General features: G+C 39.5%; 2 protein-coding genes across 3 annotated transcripts; both read right to left on the bottom strand.

Annotated features, from left to right (window-relative positions):
• Positions 1-1,266: 1,266 nt before the first annotated feature.
• On the bottom strand, positions 1,267-10,049 carry ccnt1 (cyclin T1). Of its 2 annotated transcripts, none has more exons than XM_084720288.1 (9): positions 9,715-10,049; positions 8,966-9,047; positions 7,376-7,504; positions 6,225-6,285; positions 5,450-5,511; positions 5,279-5,334; positions 4,917-5,080; positions 4,579-4,649; positions 1,267-4,463 (listed from the first exon to the last, which is right to left on the bottom strand). In XM_084720288.1, exons 1-9 carry the CDS (start codon positions 9,885-9,887, stop codon positions 3,177-3,179), a joined length of 2,085 nt encoding a protein of 694 aa, XP_084576414.1. In that variant the 5' UTR covers positions 9,888-10,049; the 3' UTR covers positions 1,267-3,176. The 2 variants fall into 2 exon arrangements, with proteins under 2 accessions (XP_084576414.1, XP_084576415.1); XM_084720289.1 differs by having other exon boundaries at positions 5,279-5,324; positions 5,449-5,511; positions 9,715-10,047.
• Positions 10,050-13,195: 3,146 nt separating this feature from the next.
• On the bottom strand, positions 13,196-17,514 carry hsd17b10 (hydroxysteroid (17-beta) dehydrogenase 10). Its single transcript, XM_084720286.1, has 6 exons — positions 17,453-17,514; positions 16,193-16,357; positions 14,366-14,530; positions 14,145-14,273; positions 13,941-14,049; positions 13,196-13,752 (listed from the first exon to the last, which is right to left on the bottom strand). Exons 1-6 carry the CDS (start codon positions 17,474-17,476, stop codon positions 13,562-13,564), a joined length of 783 nt encoding a protein of 260 aa, XP_084576412.1. The 5' UTR covers positions 17,477-17,514; the 3' UTR covers positions 13,196-13,561.
• Between the last annotated feature and the right edge of the window lie 1,126 nt (positions 17,515-18,640).

Here is an 18,640-nt window from a genome sequence, read left to right as displayed (position 1 = left end):
GCCAAGAGTCAATGAATTTCATTGGCCAATCTAATTGCCAATCAAATAGGCACCAAACTGAATTTTCCTTTACACCCACAATACTGCAGCAGTGGAGCTTCATAAATAAAAAAAAACGTGATGCAATGAACGTTTTCTTAAAATATTTATTGACTTAATTGAGAATAAAGCAACCACATAATATCAAAAAGAACAGTGTTCACATATAACCTTTTAACTGAAAAAAAAAAGTCCCAAAACGTTTCATTTCCAGACCTGAGTGTCACTAAAACCACCAAGACGTGAAAAAACATGAAACTTATTGTAGCTATGTTGATTTTGCATTGTTAGGTTGCATGAGTGTCTTCCATTTTTCTCACATACGGTTTTGTTTTGAAATGTGTGTCCTTTTCTGTATGTTCTCACAGCATAAAGTTAATACTGAAATTGGAAGATGTGTCCAGATCAAATAAAACATTTTTTTTAAATGGCAATGATATATTGGACATCTATTCTAATAGTTTAACCATTATACATTAACACTTTGTCAATTGCATTGTAGGCAAACCTACTGAGATAAATATTCAGTGCATTTACTGTTTCCCTGTTACAACCATGAGTTGAATAACTAATAAAATCTCTGCTGCCTGAGCAAAGAGCTGTAATCTTTCAGCTTATCTTCCATATAATCAAGGGAACAAAAATATTTTACAATTGTATGGCTGATTTATTGTACTGCATTACTGTGAACTGCCTAACTGGGCTTTTGATTACATACTGATAAAAGAAAGCAGGTAAAGAGCAGTAATACTATACAATCGAAACCATATAAAGCTTAGTATGAATTAAATGTACAGATGATACCCGATTCTCTTGCCAACAAACGGCACCTTTTCCTCTATTTTGCTCAAACACAAATTCATCATTGAATCAAATCAATTAACCAGTATTATACTTCATGCTAATGACCTTGTAGTGGAGGTATGCTGATAACCTGCTTGCAGCGTATGATTTACACAACTCAAGAACACATGCAAACAATTTGAATGAATCATGGCTTGTGGATGGATTCTAAACAACCTGAAGCTGAATATCAACCAGTGTAGTTTGAAATTATTGAGTCAAAAGATAACCTCAACATGATTAGATCAGACCAGCATGATTAACAGGTGTACACTGTGATTTACACATTTAAAGCATCCCCAAAAGGAAATGCATAAATGAATAAAAGACAACCATAACAAACAGATGGATGCCAGACAGATGGCGTTTACTTAGACTCTGATATTGTGTATTTTGAATACTTTATTATATACTGTGCTCGATATGGTCACCACAAAGTGAGCACCATCGGGTTTTATCTGACAGTGGGCGCTGCGCTTTTCAACAATTAAAATTCAGTACATCAACTTAACATTTCTCTGTGATTGCCTTAAAAAGCCTCCAGAGGAAACTGATTTACAGGTGACCCTTAGATCACAGGATAAAAAAAAAATTGTAGGCAATTCCTTCATTGTGACCATATCAGTTAGATATGTTTGACTGCTTTGAACCCTTTGATTACCCACAGATGAATATCCTTGGTATGAACTGTCCATTAGTGTAATCATTAGAACTGAGTATGAATATTTTACAACCATTTAAAACAATGACTGCAACACTCAAATTTTAAAAACAAAAAGTACAAGCTTCCTTAATTTACATCTTTTTTTGCAATTTTCATAACAAAATGTAAAAAATATTTCATGTTTTGTTTTGAACATTTTACAGTCTTTGTACAAGTTTACCAAATAATGCAGGAAATAAAACAGTACACCAGGCAGCATTCACCTAGTTTTTTTTTAGGTTATGGCTGTTAAAAGAAAAAAACGAAGAAGAAAGTATTTTTAAAAAAGACAAAAATATTGAAAAGATGGCTTTGGAGACATGCACTCTCAAACTAGCCTGTACAGTCTTGATGAAGAAACATCCCTCTGCCCAAAAATGAACATAGAGGGAAAACCTTAAAAAAGGTAGAAAAGGGGACTATGTTTTTTTTTTTTAAAAGCATTCAATTAATAAATAACATACTATAAAAACATTATAAAAAGACAGTCGGTAAGAGGACCTAACAGGTATGTGATGGAAATCTTTTAGTTTCCTCATGATTTCAAGACGATTACTTCCTCCAAAACAGTGATGGTAAAAACACCAGGACCCATCGTCACATTTCATCTGAGTTAAACAGAAGAGCCAAAAATATTATCTACACTTTTCTGCAGTTTTTTTCCTCACATTTTGCAAGCTTTTAAAGCCTTTCATTATTGCCCCACAAGTGAACAGTAAAAAGAAAAAGGGTTAAAAACTCATTGATCTCACCACCACATTTCTCTGCTGTTACACTGACACCTATATGGAAAAAAAAAATGCTGGGTGAGTTGAAGGGATAGTTCAGACCACTGGATGTGAGGTTGTACGAGGCACTTGATTTTTTTTTTTTTAAGTGAACCTTTAAGTGTGTGCTATATTTAGAATATTTTTACTGCTTTATATTACTGTCAGACAACCTTTTCTGATGGGAAAAAATGCTGTTATATAAACCACTTATCACTTTCTCCAAACTAACCAAACTCCATAGATGAAATCGGTAATTTTACCTTTCAGAACACAGGACTTGCTGGTCTACTGCTGCTTCAATCTGTTAGTTTGTATTATTATGTCACTTCGGTGTTTTGAAAGGACTGTGCAGATTCACACATAATGCAAACAAACTAACAGATGGAGCCAGTGGTGGACCAGCAACTCCCAAGTTCTCAGGTGTAAAATCACTGTTTTCACCTATGGAGTTTGGTTGGCAAGAGCGATATTTTGCTTAAACAACAATGGTTTCCCATCCATAAAGCCTGTCTCGCAGCAAGTACAGTTGATTGAAGATGATGATTTTTTTTTTTTAAGGTGGAGCTTTTTTTAAGTGGCTGAAATACCTTTTGGACTTTGTCCAAAGCAGTACATTGCTTAGCTTCCGTGCTGGTACTCCAAACTTGGGGATACGCAGATCTCCTTCGACTGCAGCTAACACAATGACTGTGGATAAGTACCTCATACAATCCTACATCTAATAATTGAAACTATCTCATTAAAAAAACAAAACTTAATGTAACAATATGGATGTTTGTGATGTCAAGTAAAATGTACATAATGCGTCCCTGATCTGGAACTCATTTGGGTAATGGCGGCAGAGGGGGAGGCGGGTCTGAAGGCAGAGGTGGGGGCCTGGGGTTGCTCCCTCTGGAGCCACCACTGTACCTGTAGTCCCCATACTGGGATCTGTAGTCAAACATGGACGGTTGGGATGGCTGGACCCCCTGTGCGCTCAGAAGTGAGTTCAGCATTTCAAAAGTGTCCTGGTACTCGTTCGACTGGGCTCCGCCCGCTGCACCGTGCCCATTAGTGTCCGTCTTGTCGGTTTTGGAGTGCGAGTAGCTCCCCTGGTGGTGGGGAAGGCCCAGGGCGGGCAGAATGTCCGGACCGTGCCCCAGAGTTTGCCCAGAGGAGGAAGACAGGGACGGCAGCTGGTAGGGATTCCTCGAGGATTTGCTGACTTTAGAGGCAGGGTGAGAGCCTGCTGTGGGATCTTGGGAGTGCGTCCTCTTACGCGAGGCAGAAGAAGATGAAGAGCTCGTTCTAGAAGAGTCGCTGGGGACTTTTTTGCTGCTTCCCACCGCCCCACTGGAACTAGATGAATGTTTGTGTGAAGAGGAGAGCGAGGCACCGCTAGAGGAGGAATGGTGGTGGTGATGGTGATGATGGTGGTGGTGGTTTGACCGTTCCCTGTGCTTGTCCCTGCTCTTGCCCTCCTCTCCTGAACTCCCCCTTTGCTTCTCAGGCACTCGTATTCTGACTTTGATGTCCTGGTCCTGTCCTCGGGTGCTGCCACTGTGCCCGCTGCTTCCTCCCCCAGCCAGAGGGAAACGCATTTTCAGAGAGCTCCTGTCATGCCTCTCCTTCTCAAGTGGGATTTTCAGAATAATGGGTGATGGGTTGGACATGTCAGAGGAGGAGGAGCTGGACTGCTGGTGATGATGCTGCTGCTTCTCCTTCCTCTGTTGCTGACCAATGAGAGCCTGGGCAGCGTTGGCGTACTCCCTCTTCACACTGGCCTCCATGTTCTCCAGTTTCCTCTTCTGGGCAGCCAAGACGTCTGCGTTCTTGGCACGGTACTCACTCAAGGACACCTTAGCTGGTGCGTGAACCTCATTAGGTGGCTGCTGCTGCTGCTCAGATCCAGCCGGACCTTTCCCACTCCAAGTCTGAGCGCTGCCAGGCACACCCCTGTCCTTGTCACCCATGGATGAGGAAGAAGAGGCGGAAGGTGGAGCTGAGAGGCTCATCAGGCCAGCAACAGTGCTCTCTGAGGAGGCCATAGAGATCATGCTCATCATGGTGTCCCTCTGGTCACCTTCCTCCTGGACTTTTGGTTTGGCTTTTGGTGTCTGACCTCCAGCCTAGGAAGCAAGAAAACAGACGATCACAGAGAAACCAGTCAGCAAAAAATGCGCAATGCAGGATGTCGCCTTTTTGTTCTGTAGCTCACAAAGACGCAGTGGCAAACTTTTGTACCTTCCAGTTGCGAATCCGTTTCAACCTGCTGGGAGTTTTCTCCAGAATCTGAAGGAACTCATGCGTAAGCTCTGAAAGAAGTTGTGAGGAAATGATATGTTGCTTTTACTGTTGAGTTTTTGTTTTCATTTACTTGCTTTATTAGCTGGAGCACTTTGTAACTACTGTTTTGAAAGTGCAACATGAATAAAGATTAGTAGTAGTAGTAGTAAATGTGAATTCAAGATATTTTGAGACTTCTTAAGGACATGTAGCCACCCTGTTGTAGGTCCTTTTCAAACACATTTTTTGTTTGTATTTGGAATGGACTGAATTGCAAGGTCATTTACAGCACGTACCATCCAGCAGCTCAAGGGTAACTGTGGGATCAACATACTCCCACCAGTGTTTGCCGTCTGTAGACACCGGGATCTCCCAGTTGGACCATTTGCAGGCAAGGTGGATGCACACACAGGCCACAACGGGCGGACTATACTGCAGGCAGAATGTGGTCAAGTGCAGACTACGTGGCAGGATATGTCCCGGAAAGAAACAAAAAGAAAAGAAAAAGAAAAGAAAAAGAAGGAGAAAGAGCAGACATTCAGTATATTGAGTTTGAGGATTATAAACAAAAGATTTTGCATCACTTTGTTACTGCTCATATTTAAAAAAACAAAACAAAAAACAATAGTTTATGTTGTACAGTAAACTGTGAATATACCTGTTGGTGGCCATAAAGTATGATGTTTGAGCCAAATCCTTACTCGCTGGAACAACAATAGAACAAAAAAACACACTTAAAACCTGCTAACTGACAAATTAATGTGTAAACTTATGATCAATAAGAAATATCCAAGCAGAATTTAACAAAAGAGAAGAGTTGGTGTTCACCTCTGACAAGCTGAGTGCACTTGACAACATGAGTATGCGGATGGTCAATGGTGATCTCGAAAGCTGTAATAAAAAGGGACAAAAAGAGACAAGGCTTGATAAATGAAATACAGAAGTCAAACTATAATATGCAGTACATAAATCCAACTTCCATGTGAAAGATTTTATCCCATTCAGCAGTTAAGATTTAGAAAAGTCCCTGAAAACCAGAAAATGAATACTGTTATAACAAACTATGTGTTGCATAATAACACTTTGCATGAGGTCTTCCAATAACATCCTGGATGGTGTGAAAACATAAAAAGATGGACATGAAAAACATTAAATTATAAGCCATTTCCCAACTCTTGCTTTGTGGCATGACACAGGATTGTGTTTAAAAATAAAAACACAATTTGGTGTTTTCAATTCAGGCCAATGTCATCTTCTTCAGCTGCCTACTTTCAAGCACGGGAAAGGATTAAGCAGGTTGTAGCGAACATACTAAAAGCAACTGTTCACGATAATGCAGCAATTCATCACATAGTCTTCAATCAAATGGCCAAAAAGTACAAAGCCAAGAAAAAGGAGGGAAATGTAAAAAGTTAAGGACATAATTGGAAAAGAGGAAACAATGGGTAAGAGCTGCTAATATGAAGCGTAAATGTCTTTTTCCAGAGCTGCTAACCGCGTATGGGCTTTCTGTGGACAGAAGTAGAACAAGTTAGTGCTACTTTGATGATCACATGTGTTTTTGGAGGGAAATCAAGGGACCCAGCTCTTCCTTCCCAACTTACCCAAGGTCTGGAGTATTATGCTCTCAAGAATGACCAGGTCTTGGGCTTGTTGCAGGTAGGCCTGAGGTTGAGAGGACAGGCACGTTACTCACTGGGAGGCCTCTATCCTTTTGTCAGACATATTACACCCACCTTTACACAGAGCTGTTGAGGCCTCAATAAGAAGTAATGAGATGATTCAAGCCACATAGCGTATTTTTACAACTGCTCAACTTCACATCACGTGAATGACTGAAAACCTACACAGATACCAGGATGCATTTTGTCTTTTGCTCTCTCGACCAGTGTATCTAGCATAGGACTGGGCGATATATCAATTATATTTGATATGTACAAGTATGAATTAATGTGCGATATCTTCTGTATTATCATGAGTTTTCAGTGTTTAAAAATACTCCACTACATGTAGAAGTTATGATTACTAAGGTAAAACTATGTAAATATTAGAGCAAAATTTATTGAAAGTACTAATTGTGCTGTAAAATGGTTCCTGTCAGCGCTTTATGATTACATATGATGTTTTTAGATAAATATTACATCTGCATGAGTGAGAATGTTGAATTTTACTGCTGTAGATGTTTAAGGCTGAGCTAACGCAAGTACTTCATATACTGCTACATAGTTTAATATACAGCAATGCAACATATGTAAGATCATCTGTAATATGTTGCAGTTGTTGTATGTACTATTTCCGGTACGCTACTTTAGAGAGAATGTGTATCTGAAGATATATATCTCAGAACAGCCTAAAAAAACTGATATTATTTTCAAGCCATATTGCCCAGCCCTAATCTAGCAGCTCCAACATCTGAAGTAGCAGGTAACAAAAACAAACAAACAAAAACCATCAAGCAATTATACCCAGTTTAAATTCAAAGTTGGAAAGCAAGAATAAAGAAGAGGGTGTGTAACTTTATACCAAGACACATTACATGTAAAACCATCAGCTTTGAAGCGGTTATTAGGAGAAGGAAATTGTGATAGTGTCAAAAACAAAAAAAACATGCTTCTGAACAAGCACAAAATATCATCACGAATTCTACTGATGAAATTATAAATTCCCTTTGGGCTTTATTATTACGGAGATGAAATCACTACCCTGTCGGATAAATGCAGGGGGAGACGAAGCACAACTGCAGGTCAACACTTACATCACTGCGTACATCTGGAGAAGGCTCCTGAGGATTGAGGCATGCATGGGCCACCTTGATAACATGTTCCAGCTTACGGGGCTGCTCCTCAACTTTTGCAGCGAGGAATAGTGCGGCAGGAGCAATAACCTGGTGAGGGTAAACGAAAATAAGTTCATGAGTTGACTGACACAAGAACCAAAAGTTGCATTAGGGACTCAGTGTCCCTTCATAGTATGAGAAAGTATGGAATTTGATTTCAGTAATTTCCAGGTATTTGTATTTTCCAAATTATTGCCCCAATTGTTTTCAAAAACAAGATTTAGAATTCCCAAAAGAAAATTGTTATACAAGCCGAGTGTTTTTCATGGTGTATGGAGCAACCACAATATTTACCTCTGTGTGTGAGGCCTTAACCTTGGCGAAAGCAAGGCAAGAAGTAAGACGTGCAACTAAGCAGACACACAGAGCTGCCTCTACGCCTGTACATTACAGCCTGCGAAAAAGCTCTGCAACAAGTGTCTTATGGCTGAATCAAATCCAGACACCTGCAATTAAATTAGCTGCAATATCTTTGAATTGTATACACACATAGGACCACACATAATCAAACACTGAGCTTGACTTAACAGTTTTGAGTTAAGCAGTAACGTAGTCATCAGAGAAGTAAATAGATCTTTTTTGCATATGGAAACCATAAGCATAGCTTTATGGCTGCATTAGTTGTTGTTTCCACTGACAGTGAATAAACAAGGATGTACAGATGCTGTGAAAATTCTTTTGTGAACTCATTTTTGATTCTTATTTATAAAAAGACACCAGAAAATATGGGGGGAACACATTAAGAGAAAATAATACCTGTACAGTAGCACTGATTAGTTTATTTCCTCTTTGAGCAGAGATGTTTTACAGGGGAATGTTGTGCAACTTTCTACATAAAAGTGTGGAATGAACAACCATGATGGGTAAATGCAAAGTTATCCTAGGTTTTGCTGGCTTGGTGTTAGTTGATTTGTCAGACCTACAGAGGAGATTCCACAATACCAGAATTTTAAACTTAGAAATAATATTAACATATTAAAAACAAAACAAAAACAACAACACTAGATACATCTTTCGATATAACAAAAAGTCCTGACCAAACAAAATAGAATATTTTATCTTTTTTAATCAACAATCTGCACACAGTGCTTGCACAGAAAAAGCCACTAAACAACACTGTGGTTTTGTTACACTGCAAACCAAATATCAGGCAGGACAATCAAAACGGAAATGAACTGAGGTCTTGAATGAGCACTTAGATCGTTTATTTATATAGGTTCATTAACTCTGATATTACAGTTACCAAAGATTATGACATTACATGTGATATTTAAAAAATATCAAAGTGTTGACAAGTTTGGTGTGTAGCTGCAATCTTTGGCAATTATTTGGCATCAAAGTTGCAAAAATAGTCAGAATGCATCATGTTAACAGTTAGACTTTAAAACCATGTATATACATAATCCGCATCTAGATAATTATATTCAGGTTTCACATGTGATCTGTAAGAAACTCTGCAGTGAAATCCGGAAAACCACGTAATTTTTAAGCATGACAAACAATACTTACATTTCTGTGAAATCTGGTGAATGACTGGACCATGTAGAATCGGTGCATGTACACAATGGCTGTATTAATGGTGAGCTGGGACCTGATAAATGATGGTTAAGGTCAAAACACGTGTAGTAACTGTACATCGTGAATATGACTGGGGTCATTGGTCTATATGTTAAAAAACCGAACTAAAGAGCTCTAATTTACCTGATGACACACAACTCAATATCACATCAGCTTATCATCACATCAGTTGCAGAACAACAAAGTTGAAACCACAGCTAGCTTCACACATCAGTCAGAGGTTAGCCAGAAGTTATTATACAATAACACACACAAGGGATAACTTTAAAGATTTAATACGTAAAACACGTACTCAGACACAAACTAGAACACAAAGTCTACATAAGGTCGTTCTGCTTTTCACCTTTTCCTCACTATCATTTCCAGAAAGAGGGGAAAGCTAATGCTAACGTCCTAAAGGCCCGCCGACCACACAGGCCTTCATCGCCTCAGGTTAGCCTAGCTACTGCGCCGCTTTAGGATACCGTTAGCCTGCTAACATTAACGTGGTAAAATCGCAAACCACTGCGTGAAACAGATTCGAAACATTAAATCAAACAAAAGACCCTCCAATGAAACAGAAAAACAAACGCCAGCCATGCCCTCGGCCGAACCGGCTTCATGAGAAGCTAAACATGGCTAGCTAGCTAACAGGCTACTGTTGGCTCGCCGAGACGCAGCCGTCCCTCGACAAAAGATACACATTGAGCCGCTGTCCCATGTCCTGCAGCAGGTTGGCCGCCTGTTGTCTGTAGGACAGCTCCTTGTCCGGATCAAGTCCAGCTCGCCGAGATGGGCTGTTGTCGATCTGCTGTCGGGTGTAGTACCATTTGTTATTACAGCTTGCGGAGAGAGAACGAAACGAAGCCGCCATCACTGAGAAGGACGATAGTTTAAAATTTCTGCGCGTCACAGGAACATACGTCAGAGCGGGTGGTCACGTCAATGTAGTTCCGCGGGTGACCAGCAGGTGTCACTAAAACACATTTAATCCATTTTCATTTCATTCGTTTAATAAGGTGCGTGCAACTTTCAGACAAGATATACACTGTTTTGTAATAATGAATTTATATTGATTTGTTTAATAGCTTTGTTCTTGTTTTTAACATGGTATCCTTTTGTGTATGTTGTTTTTTGTGTTTCTTTTATTGCTTTGTTGTGGTTGAAATTGATATTTAATGTGGTATGATGTTTGATTTGATATTTCATCAATTGTACATCCTGAAATGGTACAATTAAGAATTTTTGGTGTTTGTTTTATAAGATGTCACTACAATAAACCTTGGGGGCTTCATACTACTATTACTATACTATTACTTTGACAATTGTAAGTGGATTTTCTTCAACATTATTGCTTCAAACTTTCACAAACAAATGCTCCTTTTTCTGCCCCCCCCCCCCCCCCCAAAAAAAATAGAGCATCATTTTTCAAATGATGCTCTATTTTGCTATCCATTTCACCACTATAACATTGCAAATTGCCTCGTTAATGGGACTAATAAAAGATTATCTTCACCATAGAACATTCTATGCTCCAGAGTTTGGTGCACACTTAAATTTAAGTTTGGAATTCAATGGCAACAAGCATTTGATATGACTCTTTGTAATTCTTAAAATACAGTCATTTCTGTAGCATACTATAGTTGTTAGTCACAAAGGGTTACTCTTTTTTTACAAAAAATAGGTGAAACATTGGTTCCTATGACCACATGTTCAAAAACATGCACTTAATGGCCAGCACAGGGAGACTCAAGTAAGAATTCAAGGACAAGGAGTTTCAAGTGTGCTTTTAATGAGAGTTTAAGCTCCATGACCATGAGTTTTCATGCATTTCTGTGCAATGGATAAACTGCAGAAAACTATTTACATTGCTCTATTAAAAATGCTGTTCAGTAATATTATAAGAGTGAATTAAAGAGTAACAGTAGTTCCATGAAAGAACAAAACAGATCAATGCACGGGAAAACATCTGTTCAGTACTCTTCTCCTTCCTCCTCTCCCTCACCCTCAATGGAGTCGACTCCGACCTCCTCATAATCCTTCTCCAGAGCTGCCATGTCCTCTCTGGCCTCAGAGAACTCTCCCTCCTCCATACCCTCACCCACATACCAGTGAACAAAGGCACGCTTAGCGTACATCAGATCAAACTTGTGGTCAAGTCGAGCCCAGGCCTCTGCGATAGCAGTGGTGTTGCTCAGCATGCACACAGCCACAGTTGCCATCTGAACTCCCAGGTGTGTTGGCGGCCATCTTGAATCAAACCTGTAGTGTGTTATACTCTTCTGCCACCACTAAGTGGCAGTATAATGTCCTTGTATGTGGACACCAGGCCCTTGTAGAGAAAAAATTATTTTGTGGTCTTGATGATCCAAAATGTGTGGTCCACATATGTGGACGCCAGGTCGTAGGAGGTTAAAACACAAAAATCAAAAAACAGCAACTTGTAACTAAAATTAATTTCTAAATGAACATTTTACAGGATTTCATTTTAATACTCCTCTCCTTCCTCCCCTCCCTCACCCTCAAAGGAGTGCGCTTGTTTTTTTTTTTGTTTTTTTTATACATTTATAAGGATTTTCCATTTAACAATTAACATTTAAGGCATTAACATATGTTGTTATCTCACGTTGCAATTATATGTCAAAAAAAATAAAGGATACTGGAAATTGCCAGCAACCAAGACAAAAAATTTGCATTAGAGAAAAAAGAAAACAAACAAACAAACAAAAACAAAACGACAACAAGCAACAAGAAGGTAGACAGCAAATGAAACAACAAAAAAACAAAAACAAAACTAGTGCATCATAGTACATTTAAGCATAGATCGGACAGTCCAGAGTTCATTGTTCCAAGCCAGATAAGCTATTCACATAGTCTAATAATGGGTCCCAGGTTTCATAGAATCTTTTGGTCGAGCCGTAAAGGGTGCATCTCATTTTCTCCAACTTGACGTACTGCATCACGTCTTCGATCCACTGATGGTGTGATGGTGGCGTAACATCCTTCCATTTAAACAAGATTAAACGTCTCGCCAATAGAGAAGAAAAAGCAATAACCTTCTGCAGGTACACAGGGAAACTGAAATCACGTGGAGCTACGAGTACACCAAAAATACCAATAATAGGAGAGGGCATAATATTACAGCTGTATGCTTTTGAAATAGTATCGAAAAAGGATGACCAGAAAGGGGCAAGTTTTGGGCAAAACCAAAGCATGTGACAAACTGTTGCTGGGGTCTGTTTGCACCTGTCACACATATCGCTTACATTCGAAAATATTTTAGCAAGTTTAGCTTTTGAAAAGTGTAGCCGGTGTAGAACTTTAAACTGTATTAAAGCATGTCTTGAACATAAAGAGGAAGAATGAACCCTAGAAAGTGCCATGTCCCATTCCTTGTCTGACAGTGGGACCCCTAAATCATTTTCTCATTGTTCACGAATATAGGATATAGAAGGATTATATCTGTCCCTAATCTGAGCATATATAAATGAAACCCTGCCTTTGTTTGTCACATTGACCCCTAACAAAGAATCCAAGCAGGATAACGGAGGGATATTCGGGAAGTTAGAAATTTTTTTCCGCACAAAGTCCCTGATTTGTAAATACCGAAAAAAGTGACCACCAGTCAGCCCAAATTTCCTGGTTAGTTGTTCAAAGCTGGCAAAGGTTTTATCAATATACATGTCCCCAATACTATGTATACCCTTATCATAGCAGGTCTGAAATCCTTTGTCCAATAAAGTTGGATGAAAAAGGTGATTGTTTTCTGAAGGTGATCAAATGGAGGTATTCTGGATACCAAAGCATTTTTTAAATTGCTTAACAATACGCAATGGTTGGGTTACAATTATGTTTCCGTGGATTTTATTAACTAGCGATGGTAAGGACGCGCAGAGCAAAGCAGGAAGTGAGTTTGAACTACATGTAAACATTTCAATCTGCAACCACGCGGGGGCTGTACCATTCCAATCCTTCAGCCACAAGGAGATAGCATTAAAATTTGCAGCTCAGTAATATGAGCGCAGGTTTGGAAGAGAGAGCCCACCTTACAAAAAAAAAAAAAAAAAACTGTATGTGGACTTTTTTTTTTCATTTTAATAAAATATAACTTGTGTAATCAGAATGATTTGAAAGACTGAGCACATGAAACACTCACTTTCAAGAAAAAAAACTCTCATGGAGTAGATAATCAGACTGAAGTTTATTATAATCCTGATTAGTTTACAAAACAACCAAAGTGGTGATGATAAAGTACTGCAATGCTCTGCATGAGGTACAGCTTCGTTTTTACATTTTCCTTCTCACACACACACACTTGATAAAATTGTTTGTGATTCATAACAGTGTACATTTATTGTATGCAGCTTTCTACGACATAAATACAGCAGGCAGCCACACACACGCACGCACACACACACACACACACACGTGAACACTCATGACATGAACATAAAAAGAATGTTCTCTTAGTTAGATGATCAGCGCCTTTTATTAACGTGCCTCACACACACACACGCTCACACAAACACACACACACACACATCTGTCTCAGGGCTGCATGCGAATGGCTCCATCCAGCCTGATGACCTCTCCGTTAATCATGGGGTTCTCAGCCAGTGATGTCACCAGGTGGGCAAACTCAGCGGGGTCTCCCAGGCGTGAGGGGAAGGGCACTTGGCGGGCGAGAAAGGAGCGCACCTTCTCTGGAAGACCAGCCAGTAGGGGAGTGGAGAACAGACCTGCAGGAAGACACAGAAAAAATATTCAGATTTAAGGTCTTTTCACACTAGACGTGTTTTTTTTTTTTCATGCAATTAATTAATTAACAATTTGCCTCTGACGTGACGTGTTTGTATGTAAATGATCTTGAGCCATTCATGCAAAAAGTGTTGAATTTTCCCTTTAATATCACATTGTTTTAACTAACCGGGTGCTATGGTGATGACCCTGATGCCCATGGGTGCCAGATCTCGTGCGATGGGGAGGGTCATTCCAACGATGCCGCCTTTAGAAGCCGAATACGCTGCCTGGCCGACCTGGAGGAAAAAAAAGACGTGGGTGGAGAATAAATGTGAGAAACGGTGCGACCGCTGAGTTATTTCTTTTATGTTCGTGCATGTTTCAAATGTACCTGTCCGTCAAAGGCTGCCACGCTGGCCGTGTTAATGATGCAGCCTCTGTGTCCGTCTGCATCAGGCTCGTTCTTCCCCATCTCACCCACAGCGAGGCGGATCACATTAAAGGTTCCTGCGATGTTCACCTGCAGAAATCACACAAACAAGAGTCACCAACCCGTGACAGGGATTTCTTTCTCTGTTACTGCGTGCGTCTGCATCCGTCTGTCCGTCTTACATTGATGACACGCTGGAAGTCCTCCAGGCTGTGAGGGACGTCCTTCTTAAAGTTGTAGGTTTTGACAGCGACGGCGATTCCGGCACAGTTAACCGCCAGGTCCAGCTTCCCAAACTTCTCTCTGGCCAGAGACACCGCCGACTGCACGTCCGCTTCCGATGTCACCTGGGAAATGACCAGACCAACAAAACCACGCATACATGTGTAAATGCACCAAAGATACAACGAAGAAACCATTTCTTTTGGTTCATTTTGCACACAAGCAGTGGATGTAGTATTTAAATCCTTCACTTTAATATGCAAGGTGTTTGATGCGGTGATGAAGTAGTGTGGGATCATGGGAATTATCTTCACTGTTAAATACCTCATATAACCACATATTAGGGCTGCACAATTAATCACAATTGCAGTAAAACTGCAATATAGCCAAGCGCAATATCTCAATCGCAGAACCAGAACGCAACTTTTTAAAAATGTGTGAGAAAACAGCTTTATACTGAGGTAATGAGGTGCTGTAGTTCTGCAGAGATGACCTGAAAGAAAACATGTTTGTTTGGTACAGACCTCAATAAATACAATGTTTAAAATGCTTTAGAACAGTGGTTCCTAACCTTTTTTCCTTAGAGCCCCCCTACTTGTACCCAGGGAAAGCTGAGCCCCCACAGGACAAAGACACATATATAGATGGGAAGTTAATAATTAATCATTTATCAGTTAATTGCCAAATAAGAATTTAAGGATGAGAAAACTTAAAATTAAACTTAAATTAGAATAAGAACTTAACTAAGAAATTTAACCAAGAAAAAAGAGAAAAAACAAGAAATGAAAATGACTAAAAAGGAGAAGAAAACTGTGTTTTACATCTTATTAATTATTGATGATTAATCAATTACTCAGTTGTTAGCATTATCAACTATCAGTTAAGGACAATGCACAAAATGTTGCAACCCTAATTATAGGAAGCCAAATTTACTTACAGACACATTTTGAAACATGAAACTTAATTTTCTTTTAAATTTGTCACCAGTCTGTACAATTCTATAGCAAAACATAATTAAAACATAAACAATAACATCTGATTTAATGCAATGAAGAGGAGAAATTATCATTTTGTATTTAAATATGTCATTTATCACAGCTGTAAGGTGCTGGAAAAACTTGAAAATGCTTGAAAAGTGTTTGAATTTGACTTTGGAAAAGGTGCACAAACCCTGAAATTGTTGTTTTTGTTAACATGTGCAAATCTGATTTTGAGGAGGTCTTGGGGGACCCTCTGTGATTTCTGGCGTCTCCCGCAGGGGGTCCAGACCCCAGGTTGGGAACCAAAGCTTTAGAAGATACAATATAAAACATAAAAAGACAGGTAAGAAAGGTAAAGGGGAAGACTTAAAACACGCATATAAAACTGTTGACGAAATACGAGATACTAAAAACATTCAACAGGTAGAAACAGAAGCAGAACGGTTATTGATCATGGATTTGACCTCACAGTGCAAGTAAGTTTTTAGTTTGAGCAACTTGCCCAACACTGGTTATATTTAGAATATGTCCACCGCTTTATGTTGCTGTCAGACAGCCTCTCCTGATGAGAAACTGCAGTTACACAGGACAAAAACAGTAATTATACCTCACAGAACACAGGAGCTCTCCAGCAGCTTCTGAGTTTTTAAGTCACACAAGAGTGAAGAAACTGTCGGTGCCGATAATGCATGAAATCTCTGCATTAACTGAAGCGAATCATCTGTTCACTTGGAAAAATACACACATATTGATTTTGTGTGAGTGAACGTGTCCAAGTCTACAGTGTCGGGTGGGTTTTGGACTCACGTCTGCGGGAGCGAAGGCGCAACGGTCCCCCAGACTGGCTGCCAGAGCCGGTCCGTCGGAGGAGGGCAGGTCCAGGATCACAGCGGACGCTCCGTTCTGCACCAGACGCTCCACGGTGGCCCGGCCCAAACCAGACGCACCGCCCGTCACCAGGCCAACCATACCCTACATACCATGGACACACGGACAGGGACGGGGGGAGGTACAGGAGGTAGAAAAGACATGAATGTAAAAACACAGGAAAAAACACGGGTCACTGAGAAAAGATGGATAAAACATTAAACATCGATTTTCATTATTTTATGGACCAAACAACTAATTGATTAGATGAAAAATTATTGCCATATTTGATATGTTTCATAGGCAAACAACTATTAATCAATTAATCAAGAAAAGTGTGTATTTGCACACGTTTGTTGTCATCTTTCAAGCCCAGTGGGAATCACTTTGTGACTCATCTGTAGAATTCTGTCACAAAACCTAATTTTGGTTGATAAAAGCACAATAACATCTGATTTAATGCGATGAGGAGGAGAAATTATCATTTTGTATTTATATATGTCATTTACCACAGCTGTAAGGTGCTAGAAAAGCTTGAAAATGCTTAAAAAGTGCTTGAATTTGTGATTTTAGAATAGACAGTTTTGTCTGTCTGTGATTTCTGGCGCCCTACTATGGGGGGCGCAGACCCCAGATTGGGAACCAACAGTATAGCCGATATTAATCAGCTAACATATGCCGATATCGACATTTATAAGCCCTAATATTTATGGTGCATCTCTAGTTTGCAGGGCCTTTTTAAAGCTAAGAGCTCTGCAACAGAGCTTCCATTGATCTCCAGTGAAGATTTTAGAGAAGCGCGTGAATAAAACCAAAACTATCTGCCAGATGCCACCAAATATAAGAGACAAAACACAAGAGTGGGTTTGGTGAACTAATCCTTTTGTCCTAAATCTCTTTTCTTGAAGTGTTCAATGTCACCAGTGTAACCGAGAGACCAGAGGTTAGCAAACACTGTGCTGAGGACGCTGTGTGTGTGTGTGTGTGTGTGTGTGCGCGTGGAGACTCACTGGTTCTCAGCGTGTTAACTGTTAGCTGCACAATGAAACTTCTGAACTACGGAGAAAAAACAAACCGACGGGACGAAAAACTCTCCAAACGGCATGACGCGCACGTCATAACGCGTCATAATCTCTAACAGTAAATCATGTAAGTGATGCAGAGTGCGGCCCCAAAAGGTTTTTATTTCTCGATCCTCACCTTGACACACCGAATGTTCGCCATGTTGGATCCGACGACCGGCCGTGACGTCGCAACAGAGATCGTCTGTTTGACAGATGAGTCACTGTGACGTCTTCTTCTACGTCTTTATTTTTATTATTATTAATTTTATTTGCTAATGTTTTTGAGAAGCATTATTTTTTATTTATGTATTACGTATTATGCTGGAATGGCAAACCTGTTGTAAATTCTATTGTGTGAATTTAAAAAAATGAATAAATCCTCTTGACGTTTCAAGAAAAAAAAAAATCAAAATGATGCACAGAGGTTATTTGCGAGTTTGAGTTTATTGAGTTTATTAACTGTGTCAAAGCCGCTAACAAACAAACAGAAATAAAGAAATTTATAATTAATAATAAATGAATTTAAAGGTAAATCAATCAGGTTCCTTGTTTTTCAAATAATTAAACAAATTTTATAGATTATTTTTTTCATACAAAATTTTAATAGTGGGTTTAAACCCTTAAATTATAGAAATAAATCATCCAACAACACAAAATGATCAACATAGTCTTATTAACAAGTACATACACGAAAAGGCTTTCCCATCATCCCAAACCACACCTACATCTGTAAATATGTCATCTCTCCATCTCTGAATAGAAAGAGCGAGAAATGAAACGGACTGAATAACATTATGTCAGAATACTGAGCCTACTTACAATCTAGACATAAAACGTGTTGATATTTTTAAAAAATCTGTAAACAGGGAAACTAGGATCTTTGCAATCATTTTTTACTAACTAAACACCTTTTTTTTTATTTTACCTTCAAATCTAACACTAAAAAATATTCTGAAGCAATTACTTAAGTATTATGGAGGTCTTTGACATGAAAGAAATTGGTTGAACCACTGCCTTAGTGCATTCATTCTGCTCTGCGCTGTTTAATCTAATCTAAACCCTGACTTGCTTCATTTGGGTAGAAAACCTTGATCAAACCACACCTTTCACGGCGGTTTAACGCTGTAAAATCTTTCTTTGTTACATGGTCGATGCACAGGTTCTGAAATACAGACCGTGTGAGAGCTCTTTCATGTTTTAATCTCTTTGGTCGCAGCATCCGAGTCCAGGCCACTTCGTTCTGATTTGACCAATCGGTGTGCGTCTCAGGGAACGCCCCCCTCCGGCCAGTTACTGATTTGCAGAATAATACATGAGGGGCGTC

Source organism: Lutjanus erythropterus, chromosome 6 (genome assembly GCF_056507025.1).
Source record: "Lutjanus erythropterus isolate fLutEry1 chromosome 6, fLutEry1.hap2, whole genome shotgun sequence".
NCBI classification, from domain to species: Eukaryota; Metazoa; Chordata; class Actinopteri; order Lutjaniformes; family Lutjanidae; genus Lutjanus; species Lutjanus erythropterus.
This window is presented reverse-complemented; position numbering and strand designations above follow the sequence as displayed.